The sequence below is a fragment of the Vicia villosa genome, linkage group LG4, assembly GCF_029867415.1.
Source record: "Vicia villosa cultivar HV-30 ecotype Madison, WI linkage group LG4, Vvil1.0, whole genome shotgun sequence".
NCBI classification, from domain to species: domain Eukaryota; kingdom Viridiplantae; phylum Streptophyta; class Magnoliopsida; order Fabales; family Fabaceae; genus Vicia; species Vicia villosa.
The window spans coordinates 133,503,110-133,518,300 of record NC_081183.1 but is presented as its reverse complement, the minus strand read 5'-3'; the positions used below and the strand labels follow the sequence as shown (position 1 = coordinate 133,518,300).

Genomic DNA, 15,191 nt, shown 5'->3' with positions numbered 1-15,191 from the left:
TATACATTCAAATTATTTCGAATTTAATTATTGAATTTGTGGAGTGTTGAGAATCGTTGACATGGGTTTTTATGATTAATTAGTTGATTAGTTAATTGATTAAGTTGTAGAAATAGTATTGAAGAAATACTAAATTTACTATATGGACTTAATTAAGTGATGGTGGTAGTAAAAGGTGGGGTGTGAATGTTAGGCCCAATAGGTTTAATGAAATTAAGTTAAGATAAGGATTAGGCTAATTAGAAGAGAAAAAGTTTTGGGGAATTGGACATGGGAAGTTGTAGAGAAGAGAGAAAATAAGAGAGAAATTCATTCCCGTTTTTCTTGCAGCAGCCTCACTAAATCGAAGATCCCCGATTCGTTAACCGTTGGATCGTTGTCAAATTTTGTGGGTAGGTTCGCAATACACGTATCTAACTTTTGACCGTTGGGATCTTCAAAATAAGGTTTGAGTTGTGAGATATCATCATCGCACTTAAGCTGCATATTTGGGAAAATTTTCAGATTTTGATTCTGATTAAAAGAGGCAATGGTTGGGAGCTAAGGCTAGATGGCTTCGATCGGTAGAATTGTAGAGCGGACTCCGAATACAAGGTAAGGGGTGGGGTTCTAACTCTATAACCGAACTCATGATGAATGATATGCGGGGGTTAATTTCGTAGGAAATTATTCCGGTTTATTTGTGTGTGATTTATGTTGCAAAACAATAATTTTTATGCTATTGTGTCGAATCTTGTTGTTGTTGAATCGATAGTGTAGTTAAATTTGTAGTGCAAAATAATTATTGGAATACTTGGAGATAGGAATATGATGATTGTATGTGGGATTATGGTGTATTTAGTTATCCGGAATTAATTGAAAATTGTAGATGTAGTTCGTATATGCTAGTAGGTGATTGTGATCGGCTTGTTTTGTGAATTATGATGAGTACGTTGTGTTGTTATTTCTTTGTGATTTCTGAGTGATGTGTATATTGTTGTTGTTTTATGCGAAGTTGCAGGATGTTTCAGTGACGATGTATACCTCTATTTATTGGTATAGCGACGATATAGGCTTATGCCTTTTGTGACGATAATGTTGTTGTTGTATGTGTTTGTTGCATTCATATACATATGCATTTTGGCGACGGCCTGGATTGGCAAATTAGTGAAGAAGGCTTATGCCTTGATGCCTCTGTTAACTGGCAATTGGCGATGGGGGCTGAAGCCCTGGGTACCACATGCATGTGCATTTGTTAGAGTCTCGTTATATGTGGCATGAGTGTGATTTAATTGTGACGTGATGTGACTTGAGTTGTTGAATTGTGATAATGTGAATTTGTAATTATAAGTTGTTATACTAATGACGTGTTGTGGTAGGTATTGTCTGGAAGATGAGAAATAGTTGTTATAACTATTAATACGTTGTTGTTGTTGATTTTTGTTATTATAACTGTTCAGGTTAATTGTTATTATAACTGTTGTCTGAAATCCGTAACGTGATAATTTTGTATGATTTAATTCTAATATATTATTTATCATGCGTTTGTTTATATTGGTAGATATCTCACCCTTTCTGAATGATGTTTCCCTACCATGGGAAATTGACAGGTACTCAAGATAGCGGTGGAAGTTTGAAGTGATTTTATGAAGTCTTTAGTTGCTGTTATTTGAGTTGGTGTCTTGCTCTGATACGTAGCACTCGGGGGGATAAAGAGATTGTTTTATTTATTATGTTGTTTGCTGAATTTTAAGTGAACTATGTTTTAAATTGTAACTTAAAGTTACCGTGCAATGATGCTACGACTTGAATTGAATATTTATAAAGTTTGTTGATTCCGCTGCAAGTTAATTATTGAATTTAAACAAAGTGATTTTTAGTAATGATTTGATTATCGTTTTAAATTTTTGTGCTATGTATCTATGAGGGAAGGCAAATAAGCCGTAACTGTTTTTGAAATGACGAATATGTGATACCTCAAATGAACTTGTTTGAAATTTATACTCTGATTTTATTATATTTTTCGGGTAGAATTTGGGGTGTTACACAAGTGGTATCAGAGCAGGTCGGTCGGTCCGGCCAAGTTGTCTAATGTTGTTTATTCCTCTGTACGCGACAAGTGTGTGAAACACTGTCGGTACTTGTTGCTTTCTGGTTGTTGCAGGAATTAGCTTGAGCGAAGTGGGGGAGAAGCTTTGCTTCTCGGATGTGGTTCAGTTGCAAGTTCGCAAAGAGGATTGTTGTCTGGGTGTTTCAAAAACTGAATTTTGGCGAAAGAATGTGCCTCTCGAGTTATAAAAAGTTTGGGAGTGAGGAGATATGTTAAGAGTTATTGGAATATGTTTAAGTTGAAGAAAAACAGGTTTCGGAGTGAAATTTCCGTAAGCAAAACGCAGGAAATTGCTGAATTTTTTGTGAAACTTCAAAAATTCATAACTAGAGTTCTGGACATCCGATTTGAGTCCCGTTTGAAGCGTTGGAAAGCTAACGAAATGAAATTTATTTAAAAAATGGTTCCAGCAGCTTTAATAGAATTATTTGTAACAAGATGATGTTGGAAAGAGATGAAGTTTGCGGTTACGCTTGTCCTTGGAACTGGACTTGTTTGTTGGTGCCGCACAGGACGTCAGTGTCAAAGTTAAGTGAATTTAAGGAGTAATTAATAGGTTTGTTGAAAATAAATTTTAAGAATTAGTGTACCATTTGAGAAGTTTTGGAGATACCGTAAAGAGTGTCGCTGCATGGCGTCGATGTTCGCACTTTCGAATAGCGTTGGAATAGTTTACAAGTTAGTAACGATTATGTTGAAGAAGTACCGGAATGGTCGACATATGTGTAGTCGATTTGAGATGTGTTAATGGGTTGTTATGTTGGATGGTTGGACATGGAAGTGTAGTCGATGATGGTTGTATCGGATAAATTTTCGAGGACGAAAATATTCTAAGTGGGGGAGAGTTGTAACACCCGGTATTTAGTTAATTATTTAATTATATACATTCAAATTATTTCGAATTTAATTATTGAATTTGTGGAGTGTTGAGAATCGTTGACATGGGTTTTTATGATTAATTAGTTGATTAGTTAATTGATTAAGTTGTAGAAATAGTATTGAAGAAATACTAAATTTACTATATGGACTTAATTAAGTGATGGTGGTAGTAAAAGGTGGGGTGTGAATGTTAGGCCCAATAGGTTTAATGAAATTAAGTTAAGATAAGGATTAGGCTAATTAGAAGAGAAAAAGTCTTGGGGAATTGGACATGGGAAGTTGTAGAGAAGAGAGAAAATAAGAGAGAAATTCATTCCCGTTTTTCTTGCAGCAGCCTCACTAAATCGAAGATCCCCGATTCGTTAACCGTTGGATCGTTGTCAAATTTTGTGGGTAGGTTCGCAATACATGTATCTAACTTTTGACCGTTGGGATCTTCAAAATAAGGTTTGAGTTGTGAGATATCATCATCGCACTGAAGCTGCATATTTGGGAAAATTTTCAGATTTTGATTCTGATTAAAAGAGGCAATGGTTGGGAGCTAAGGCTAGATGGCTTCGATCGGTAGAATTGTAGAGCGGACTCCGAATACAAGGTAAGGGGTGGGGTTCTAACTCTATAACCGAACTCATGATGAATGATATGCGGGGGTTAATTTCGTAGGAAATTATTCCGGTTTATTTGTGTGTGATTTATGTTGCAAAACAATAATTTTTATGCTATTGTGTCGAATCTTGTTGTTGTTGAATCGATAGTGTAGTTAAATTTGTAGTGCAAAATAATTATTGGAATACTTGGAGATAGGAATATGATGATTGTATGTGGGATTATGGTGTATTTAGTTATCCGGAATTAATTGAAAATTGTAGATGTAGTTCGTATATGCTAGTAGGTGATTGTGATCGGCTTGTTTTGTGAATTATGATGAGTACGTTGTGTTGTTATTTCTTTGTGATTTCTGAGTGATGTGTATATTGTTGTTGTTTTATGCGAAGTTGCAGGATGTTTCAGTGACGATGTATACCTCTATTTATTGGTATAGCGACGATATAGGCTTATGCCTTTTGTGACGATAATGTTGTTGTTGTATGTGTTTGTTGCATTCATATACATATGCATTTTGGCGACGGCCTGGATTGGCAAATTAGTGAAGAAGGCTTATGCCTTGATGCCTCTGTTAACTGGCAATTGGCGATGGGGGCTGAAGCCCTGGGTACCACATGCATGTGCATTTGTTAGAGTCTCGTTATATGTGGCATGAGTGTGATTTAATTGTGACGTGATGTGACTTGAGTTGTTGAATTGTGATAATGTGAATTTGTAATTATAAGTTGTTATACTAATGACGTGTTGTGGTAGGTATTGTCTGGAAGATGAGAAATAGTTGTTATAACTATTAATACGTTGTTGTTGTTGTTGATTTTTGTTATTATAACTGTTCAGGTTAATTGTTATTATAACTGTTGTCTGAAATCCGTAACGTGATAATTTTGTATGATTTAATTCTAATATATTGTTTATCATGCGTTTGTTTATATTGGTAGATATCTCACCCTTTTTGAATGATGTTTCCCTACCATGGGAAATTGACAGGTACTCAAGATAGCGGTGGAAGTTTGAAGTGATTTTATGAAGTCTTTAGTTGCTGTTATTTGAGTTGGTGTCTTGCTCTGATACGTAGCACTCGGGGGGATAAAGAGATTGTTTTATTTATTATGTTGTTTGCTGAATTTTAAGTGAACTATGTTTTAAATTGTAACTTAAAGTTACCGTGCAATGATGCTACGACTTGAATTGAATATTTATAAAGTTTGTTGATTCCGCTGCAAGTTAATTATTGAATTTAAACAAAGTGATTTTTAGTAATGATTTGATTATCGTTTTAAATTTTTGTGCTATGTATCTATGAGGGAAGGCAAATAAGCCGTAACTGTTTTTGAAATGACGAATATGTGATACCTCAAATGAACTTGTTTGAAATTTATACTCTGATTTTATTATATTTTTCGGGTAGAATTTGGGGTGTTACAGCTGCCGTTGAGAAGTTGTGTTCGAAGGATTTTGGTGCTGTTTCCGGTTCTAATGCAGGTGCCAATGTGTTGGCTAGTGGGGCTGTTTGCTGTGTAGACAGTGCGACAGACTCGGACTTTATTAGATGTAACCAAAGGATCCTTAGTAATTTCGGTATTGTCTCGGGGGATAAACTTTGGAAGGCCATATCTAATTTAGGGGTGGTATCGAGTGAACTAAAAAATAAGGAGACGCGGAGTTCATTAGGAGGGAATGCGAATCATACCTCTTTGCAATGATTGTTGGATCTCTTAATATAAGGGGAAGGGGTAGTGGGATTAATAGAAAGAGGATTAGTAGTATTATTCAAAGGGACAAGGCGGACTTGTTTTTCATTCAAGAAACTAAAATGAGTCATATTTCGGAAGTGGTGGCGAGAAGCTTTTGGGGCAATTCGGATTGTGATTTTTCTTTTTCTGAGTCGGAAGGTATGTCGGGCGGAATCCTTACTTTGTGGAAAGCTAGTTCCTTATCGGTGGTGTTGAGTTTTCGTGGGCCGGGTTATCTTGGTGACAAGGTTAGTTGGAGGAATAAATTTTATTATTGTATTAATGTTTATTCTTCTTGCAACTTGTCCTTGAAGCATTCATTCTGGAAGGATTTGGTAAATATAAAGGATAAATATAATGATGGGGATTGGTTATTTGAAGGCGATTTTAACGCTATTAAGAAGAGAAGTGAGAGATTCAGAACTTCTATTTCGGCTAATAAATTGGAATGGAGGGAGTTTTCTAATTTCATTGATGATTGTGGCATGATAGATGTTCCGTGCAAAGGAAAAAAATATAGTTGGTTTAGCGCGGACGGAAAATCCAAGAGTAGGTTGGATCGCTTCATTCTTGATGGAAACATTGTTTCTTCTTGGGGAGTGGTGGGTCAATTAATTGAGCAAAGAGATGTGTCGGATCATTGTTCGGTGTGGTTGGTTGTTGATAAGGAGGATTGGGGTCCGAAACCGTTCAAGTTTAATAACGAATGGTTCCATAATAAAGATTTCATGCTTTTTGTTGAGGTAGAATGGAAGGCGATTATAGTTAGTGGTAGAGGAGATTTTATTTTAAAGGAGAAATTTCGTATTATAAAGGATAGACTCAAGTGGTGGAATAAAGTGGTTTTTGGAAAATATGATTTGGAAGTGGAGGAGGGGATTAGAGAATTGAATGAGGCGGATGATTGTGATGATGTTAGTAATGAGGTTCAAGCTATCAAAAGAAAGGCTAGTAGTAGATTTTGGTTAAATCTCAAAATTAAGGAGAATATGTTTATTCAAAAATCTAGATTAAAGTGGCTTAATGATGGAGATTCTAATAGTAAATTCTTCCATAGGGTAATGAAAGAAAGGAGGAGGAGGAATCATCTTAGCTCCATCTCCACTAGTAGTGGAATCTATGTTAAAGTAGATGAGGTTAAGGAAGAAGTTTGGCGTCATTTCAATGACAAGTTCAAGGAGGATTGTGTTAGTAGGCCGGTTTTAGAGAACGTTTCATTCAAATCTTTGAGTAGGGAGGATAGCGCTTCTCTCGAGTTTCCGTTCTCCGAAGAGGAATTAAAGGAGGCGGTGTGGAATTGTGAAGGTTCGAAAAGCCCGGGGCCAGATGGTTTTACTCTCCTTTTTGTGAAGAATTGTTGGTCTTTCTTAAAGGATGATTTGGTTGCTTGATTCAAGGAGTTACATTCGGGAGGTGTGTTTTCTAAAGCTATTACCTCTTCGTTTTTATCTTTGATTCCTAAGTCTTCTAACCCATTGAGGTTGGACGACTATCGCCCAATTTGTTTGGTGGGTTGCATTTATAAGGTTATTTCGAAAGTGTTGGCCGGTAGGATTAAAAGAGTTTTGCATTCTATCATTTCTTCTTGCCAAAGCGCTTTTGTTCTGGGTCGCCAATTGCTAGATGGGGTTCTTGTGGCGAACGAAGTGGTTGATTTTTCCACAAAGGAAGGGAGGGATTGTCTTCTCTTTAAAGTGGATTTTGAAAAGGCGTATGATAAGGTGAGTTGGAATTTTATTAAATTTATGTTGATATGGATGGGCTTTGGGGATGTGTGGATGAAATGGATGGACGTATTAATCTTCACTAGTAAAATGTCGGTTCTCGTTAATGGTAGTCCCACAAAAGAGTTTGTGGTGGAACGGGGACTCCGGCAAGGTGATCCCTTATCTCCTTTCCTTTTTGTGATCGTAGCGGAAGGTCTTAAAGTTATGGTTAACAAGGCGGTGGAAAATGGGAATTTTGTTGGTTTTAATGTTAAAGGCAATTGTTTTATAGATGTGCTTCAATTTGCGGATGACACTTTATTGGTTGGAGATGGTAGTTGGAAGCACTTATGGGACATTAAAGCGGTGTTGAGAGGTTTCGAGATGGTGTTGGGTCTTGGAATTAATTTTAATAAGAGTAAGCTCATTGGTATAAATATTAATGCTAGGTTCTTGGAGGTGGCAACTTCCTTTCTTTCTTGTAAAAGGGAGGAAAAGGAGTTTTCTTTTCTTGGTATTCGCATTGGTTCTAATCCTAAAAGGATTAATTTTTGGAACCCTTTGGTGGATAATAGTAGGAAACGGTTGAGCACGTGGAAAGGGAGGTGGCTTAGCTTTGGGGGAAGAATGACTCTCTTGAAATCGGTGTTAGGTAGTTTACCCATTTTTACTCTTTCATTTTATTTGGCTCCTAAAAAGGTGATTCGGGAGATTAATAGAATTCAAAGTAATTTCCTATGGGATGGTGTGAAGGAGAAGAAAAGTATTCATTGGGTGCATTGGGAAGATGTTTGCACTCCGATAGATAACGGAGGGTTAGGTTTGAAGAGTCTTGAAGTTTTTAATTTGGCTCTCCTTTGTAAGTGGAAGTGGAGAATTTTGGAGGAGTCTAATTCTATTTGGTATATGATGCTTAAAGCTCGTTACGGTGATATAAAGCTTAGGATGATTATTGAAGGAGGAAAACTGATAAGTATAGTTCGAAGTCGGTTTAGTGGTCGGATATCTTGTCCTTGGATAAAAGGTTGTCCGGGGACTTTTTTGCTAATAATGTTTCTTTTCGCCTTGGTTATGGTTACTCTACATCTTTTTGGCATTCCTCTTGGTTAGAGGAGGGAATTTTAAATTTGTTATTTCCGTCTCTTTTTGCTATCTCTCTTTTATAGGATGTTTCCGTTGCTTGCATAGGAGCGTGGGATGGTTATGTGTGGGTGTGGAATGACTTGGGGATTCCCTTAGTCCCGGAAGGTTTGGAAGGCAATTTGATCGCCTTGTGGGATATGTTGGATTTTCACCGGCTTGATGCGGTTTTTTCGTCGGATTATGGTATGAGAGACCGAGCGGTTTGGCGTCCGTTGGGACATGACTCTTTTTCCGTCTCTTCTTGCTACGGTGCCATCCGTAACGGGGTTTTGATTTTCAGACCTCCTAATCGCTTTGATTTTGTTACTTATCTTCTTTGGAAGGGAGACATTCCTTTAAAAGTAAAAGCGTTTGGATGGAGATGCTTCAAGTATAGGATTGCAACAAAGGATTCCTTATTGTCTCGAGGTATTTTATCTTCTACCTCTATTCTTTGTTGTGTTGTTTGTGAGGATTATTTAGAATCTACCCTTCATCTTTTCTTGAGTTGCCGAAAGGTGGATGAGGTTTGGAAGGAAACGGCTTCTTGGATAGGTTTGTCCAATTACAAAGGGGCGGATATTAAGGAGAGTTTTTGGATTTGGTTTTCTTTTTGTAAATAAAAGAAACTTAGCAAAAGTAAGATGGGGTGTATTTGGATGGCTATTATTTGGAGTATATGGCTTGTCAAAAATGGCATTATTTTCAAGAATGCGGTGTGGAACACCCGTGATGTCGTTTGGAGTTGTAAAGCGCTGTTATGGAGGTGGTCTTTTATTGGGAATATTCTCCATACCAATTGTAACTTTATGAGTTCGACAAAAACCCTTTGTATTACTTAAGTTAGGTCTCAATTGATGGGTAATTTTCCTTCCGCGGCTTTGCCCGTGTCTTTTGTAATCTTGTTCCGTGAACTTTTATTCTCATTAATGAAACTTGCTTACAAAAAAAAAACAGCTAGCCAAGCATCTTCTAGATTATTAATTTGTTATTTCTCATTCTAGCTAGCATTATAAATCATGGGTGTTTTCACTTTGATGATGAAAAAACTTCTGTTGTAGCACCTGCTATACTACACAAAGCTCATGTTACAGATGTTAACACTCTTATCCCAAAGGTTATTGATGACATCAAAAGTATTGAAATTGTTGAAGGAAACGGCGGTGCTGGAACTATCAAAAAAACCACTTTCGTTGAAGGTCAGTATACGCAAATATATAAAGTTTTAATTGCAATTTTCATTCTTTTTTAATTTCATTTTATTTAAAAGATACTCCATAATTATCATATGCAGATGGTGAAACCAAGCATGTGTTGCACAAAATAGAGTTAGTAGATGTTGTTAACTGGAATTACAACTATAGCATAGTTGGAGGTGCTGGGCTTCTAGACACAGTTGAGAAGATCTTATTTGAGGCTAAATTGTTTGCAGGACCAAATGGAGGATCCACTGCAAAGCTGAGTGTGACATACTTCACAAAAGGTGATGCTGCTCCTAGTGAAGAGCATCTCAAGAAGGATAAAGCTAATGGTGATGGTCTTTTCAAGGCTCTCGAGGGTTACTATGTGGCTAATCCTAATTACAAGTAAAACATATAATCATCAAGTGTTTGCTTTATACATGGTTTGTTGTGACACGTTATACTAAATATCTAGTGTGCTTAATTTGGGTGCCGATGTAATGTTTTTATTTCCTTTTCCTTATGTTGCGGAAGTTTGAGTGTGAGATTGTAAGTCATTTTCTACCTACCCAATAAATGATAATAATACTTCATCTATTTATGTTTACTTGGTTTTTTATATAGTTGTTCTAATTTTCTTTAGCATACTTCTCATGATGAATGAAAATTTCATTTATGTCATGCTTGACTTCAACTCCTAACAAATACGACATTCTTCCAAGATCATTCATCGTGAGCTTCTTCTTAATATATTGCTTGAACTCATCAAGTATGATTTGACCATTTCTTGTAAAAATCAAGTCATCTACGTGTTAGAATGGCAACCATTTCTTGTTTATATCAAAAGTTATTTCAAGGTCAAGAGTCTGAAATCTCGTGTGTAAGTGATGCTCATAGAATTCAATTAACTATGCATTTGCACAAATTTTTCATCATTCTCTTCTCAAAAAAACATAAACCATGTTCAATTCACACTACAGTAAAAATGTGACATTACAATAAAGAAAAGCAGACTCAAATGAAGTTCTAGAGAAGTTGGCACAAGCAATCACAATTTCTTTTCATTTAACTGAGTTAGAAATCTCGTGTGAAAAGTGCCAGTAATAGCACTCAATAAGTGTTGTGTTTGCAAAGATAATTCATCATTATCAGAAATCGAGTTTTTTGTACATATAGTAAAAACGAGTTTTTTTCAAAATACAGTAAATCGATTTTTCTAAAAACACAGTAACATCGAGTTTTTTGAAAATATAATAAAATCACGTCTTCTGAAAAATTCTGTAAAATCGAGTTTTTTTTAAAAATACAATAAAATTGGGTTTTGCTGAAAATACGGTAAATTTAGTTTTTTTACAAATACAGTAGAATCAAGTTTTTGAAAATATAATAAAATCAGGTTTTTTGAAAATAAGGCAAAATCGAGTTTTTGAAAATACTGTAAATCGAGTTTTTTAAAAAATACAGTCAAATCGAGTTTTCCAAAAATACAATAAAATCAGGTGTTTTTAGAAAATAAGGTAAAATCGCTTTTTAAATACAGTAAAATTGATTATTTTTTTTGAAATTACAGTAAAATTGGGTTACTAAAAAAAGTCAATATTTTTTCGAAAATAAAAAAAAATCATTTTTTTTGCGAAAAACAAAAAAAAGATTTTTTTTATTTATACTAAATATAACAGTTTGATTCTTTAACAAATGGTTTAGTCTAAATAAATATGACTTAATTCTATATCTGAAATTTTTGTTGAAAGTTTCCACTATCTCAGAAATTTACATTAGTAAAAAAAATTATGATTAAATGATATAATAAATATTTGATTTTAAAATTTTACTTTTATATGAGAAAATTGTATTTGTGCACATCACTTACGAGCGTAAATTACTCTATTTTAACAAGGGTAACCAAAAATTAATATTCCTTCACTAACATAAGTACTATTTCTAACTAATTAATAGTATAATTAAATTAAGCATTCTTGAATGGCGTCATGAGATTGCAATATTTCTGATATAGAAAGATACTAGAGTGCAATATTTTTCGTACAAGTTGAATAGTAGTAGTACGAATATTATAAAAGTAAGACTCCCAAATTTAGTCTTATTTTGAAAATGTGAATCAGAAAGAGTGAATATATTGTGAATATTTTGAATACTTCCAACTTACTTTGACTTGTTTACAAAATTTGTTATTTTCTAAACACCAAAATCTGAATTTTTTTCAAAGCGTTAAATATGATTGTGGTACTCCTAAATATTTCATTTTTTATTTTTTAATTTTTTTAAGAAAAATTTCTTTTAATAAATTGTTTTTCTAAAATTTTTCGTCCACATTTTTTTCCTCTAACTAAAACCGTCGCTAATTCAATCGTTAAGTAGTAAATACTCGTTAAAACTGTCGTTAATTTTGTCGTTAAGTTGTAAAAATCGTCGCTAAATTGCAAGAGGGACCAAAAATATGAATGCAAATATTTAGGAAGACCATTCCTTGAAAGAAATATTTTGAGGAACTAAAAAGTGAAATGTGCAATATTTAGAGAACAACAATCATATTTAACCCTTTTTCAAAATAGGATGTGGAGAAAACCAAATCTTAGAGGAATGATTGCTCCTTTCTTTCTATGATATGGTTGTAGATTTTGTTCTTTAGTAGTTGTTTGTTGGACCCTATGGATCGCTTTGTATATAACTATTTTTGGAAATATATAGAATTTTTTATTCTTCCAAAAAAAAGATAGACACAGACACCTCATCATATTAAAAACAGTAACATGACTACATCCAACAACTTTGGAATCATTTTGTTTTGCAAATGGTTGAAAAGCAAAATCTAAAAGAACATTTAATCCAAAACGAAAGCCATTGAAAAAAAAACACACACTCACACACAAACCTACTCACACACACACCTATGATAGATGAAAAAAGTGATTGTTTTTTCTTATGGATATAATTTTTGTTTGAGGTATAACTTGTTGGTACTAGATACATGAAGATGACATAATCTGTTTGTTTTTGTTAGCTTTTTTTGTTTATCGAATTATCAGGAATATCTAAAAAAATTGGTTTAATGAATTTTCAAAGAAGTGTTAAAAGTATATTGGGATATTTTACACCCGTTGTATCTAATATAAGGTGTAAATTCATTGTATGTCAATGTAATTATCAAATATTATACACCCGACATATCTAAAATAGGGTGTAAAGTCGTTTACATTCTTTGTAAATATCATTCATTTTACACTCGATTTAGTTAAATTATGACGTAAATGCGTTGAAATTCAATGTCAATATATGATATTTTACACCCATTTTAAATAAAATAGGATGTAATATATCACTTTTAACACCTGTTTTAAAATTAAAATGAAATTTTTTTCGCATATCTCACCCTTTGAATTAACACTAAATAATAACAGCTGTAATCTGTCTAGATAAAGGGTGTAAAATTCGCTTTCTGCCACCAGTGTAGAACAAGATCGCAAGCCAACAATTGAGAGGTATGTCTCAATAAGTGGGTTGGGTTAGAAATTGAGAAATATAGTTTTGAGAAAGACAAACTAGAAAAAATGAGTGGCTTTTATAAAAGTGACGACTTTTAGGACATTTTAAGTTTGAATATTTAAATAAAAAGCCATACAGACTAAATTAACAAATGATTTTAAACTATTGTAAATTATATAATATTGAATATTATTAAATGTGTTTGGAAGTTTCTATATGTTATTAAAGAGAAAAGGGATGGTGCATTGACAGTGTAAAGTTTTTTTACACTGTCAATCAATGACGACCATGTAAAGCACCAAGTCACACTGTAAAATTTACAAATCATTTATGATTTGACACTTTAAGATATTCTAATTGAATATATGTGTAATTTTTTTTATACTGGCAGTGTACTATTATTAAACTCTATTATAAAATAAATAATATTTAAATAAAAAATCATACTCACTAAAATCACAAACCATTTTTTAAAATATATAAAACTATACAAAATTAAACATTATAAAAAACTTAAATATCTTAATATAATCAAATATTATTTTACAAAATTTGATATTTAAATGAATTTTTAGTCTAACATTCTTTTTAACATGTTCCAAGAGTCATTAATATGACAAACAAGAAAAATGAATCATATGACACTTAAAAATATAGAAAATCATTGTGTTAATAAATATAAAATACATGGACCATTCTTAGCCTCTTAGGGATAAAAAAAGGTTGGTGTTTGAACCCTTTTGATCCCAAAACTTTATATTTTAAATTTTGATTAATTTAAATTTTTAATTTATTAAAAATGAATAATTAAAAGAATATATAAATTCCATAAAATATTTTACTGTATTTTATCACATTGAACTCAAACGCTGTATTTTGTCATATTTAATGCGTAGGCCCATATAAAATAACTTAATTTCCTAGCTATACTTCAAAGCCCTTTATTACCAAATAGTCTCTCTAAGATTTTTCTTAAGCAATTAATATTTTCCAACTACACATGTTGTTCAAGATTGAAAAGTATTATCCAAATTCATGTAGCATGTGAAGAAAAATATTCCCCACGACCTGATATTAGTCATCATTTTCATCTATTGGCCATCTAAATTCTAAGAAATACATGTTTAGTTCCTATAAATACTAGACATAACTCCACTCATAAATCTCACAGCTAGCCAAGCATCTTCTAAATTATTAATTTATTATTTCTCATTCTAGCTAGCATTATAAATCATGGGTGTTTTCACTTTTGATGATGAAAAAACTTCTGTTGTAGCACCTGCTATACTTCACAAAGCTCATGTTACAGATGCTAACACTCTTATCCCAAAAGTTATTGATGACATCAAAAGTATTGAAGTTGTTGAAGGAAACGGCGATGCTGGAACGATAAAAAAAATCACTTTCGTTGAAGGTCAGTATACGTACATATATAAAGTTTTAATTGCAATTTTCATTCTTTTTTAATTTCATTTTATTTAAAAGAAACTCCATAATTATATGTGCAGATGGTGAAACCAAACATGTGTTGCACAAAATTGAGTTAGTAGATGCTGTTAACTGGAATTACAACTACAGCATAGTTGGAGGTGCTGGGCTTCCAGACACAGTTGAGAAGATCTTATTTGAGGCTAAATTGTTTGCAGGACCAAATGGAGGATCCATTGCAAAGCTGATTGTGACATACTTCACAAAAGGTGATGCTGCTCCAAGTGAAGAGCAACTTAAGAAGGATAAAGCTAAGGGTGATGGTCTTTTCAAGGCTCTCGAGGGTTACTGTGTGGCTAATCCTGATTACAAGTAAAACATATAATCATCAAGTGTTTGCTTTATACATGGTTTGTTGTGACACATTATACTAAATATCTAGTGTGCTTAATTTGGGTGCGGATGTAATGTTTTTATTTCCTTTTCCTTATGTTGCGGAAGTGTGAGTGTGAGATTGTTAGTCATTTTCTACCTATCCAATAAATGATAATAATTCTTCATCTATTTCTGTTTACTTGGTTTTTAATATTGTTGTTCTAATTTTCTTTAGCATACTTCTCATGATTAATGAAAATTTCATTTATGTTATGTTTAACTTCAACTCTTAAGAAATACGTCGTTCTTCCATGATCATTCATGGTGACCTTCTTCTTAATGGATTGCTTGAATTCATCAAACATCATTTGATCATTTCTTGAATTCATCAAACACAAGAGACTCTCAAAACCTAAGCTTTCTAACCTTTCCCTAATTTTACAATTGTGAAAGACTTGGTTACATTAGGTCTAGGGATCTCTTTAAATAGTCTTCAGCAGTTCATAGGCTTCAAAACACTTTACATGATCCACAAGCTAAGAGTTGCAAAAACTCTGCAGAGAAATCTTTT

At 33.5% G+C, this 15,191-nt stretch overlaps 2 protein-coding genes across 2 annotated transcripts; both read left to right on the top strand.

The window, feature by feature from the left end:
- The first annotated feature begins 5,387 nt into the window (after positions 1-5,387).
- On the top strand, positions 5,388-6,698 carry LOC131597899 (uncharacterized). Its single transcript, XM_058870559.1, has one exon. The coding sequence runs from the start codon at positions 5,388-5,390 to the stop codon at positions 6,696-6,698; it is 1,311 nt and encodes a 436-aa protein (XP_058726542.1).
- A 7,262-nt stretch (positions 6,699-13,960) lies between these two features.
- LOC131599707 (disease resistance response protein Pi49-like) lies at positions 13,961-14,819 on the top strand. The gene is made up of 2 exons (XM_058871979.1): positions 13,961-14,231; positions 14,326-14,819. The coding sequence occupies exons 1-2, from the start codon at positions 14,051-14,053 to the stop codon at positions 14,619-14,621; spliced, it is 477 nt and encodes a 158-aa protein (XP_058727962.1). The 5' UTR covers positions 13,961-14,050; the 3' UTR covers positions 14,622-14,819.
- Positions 14,820-15,191: the final 372 nt, after the last annotated feature.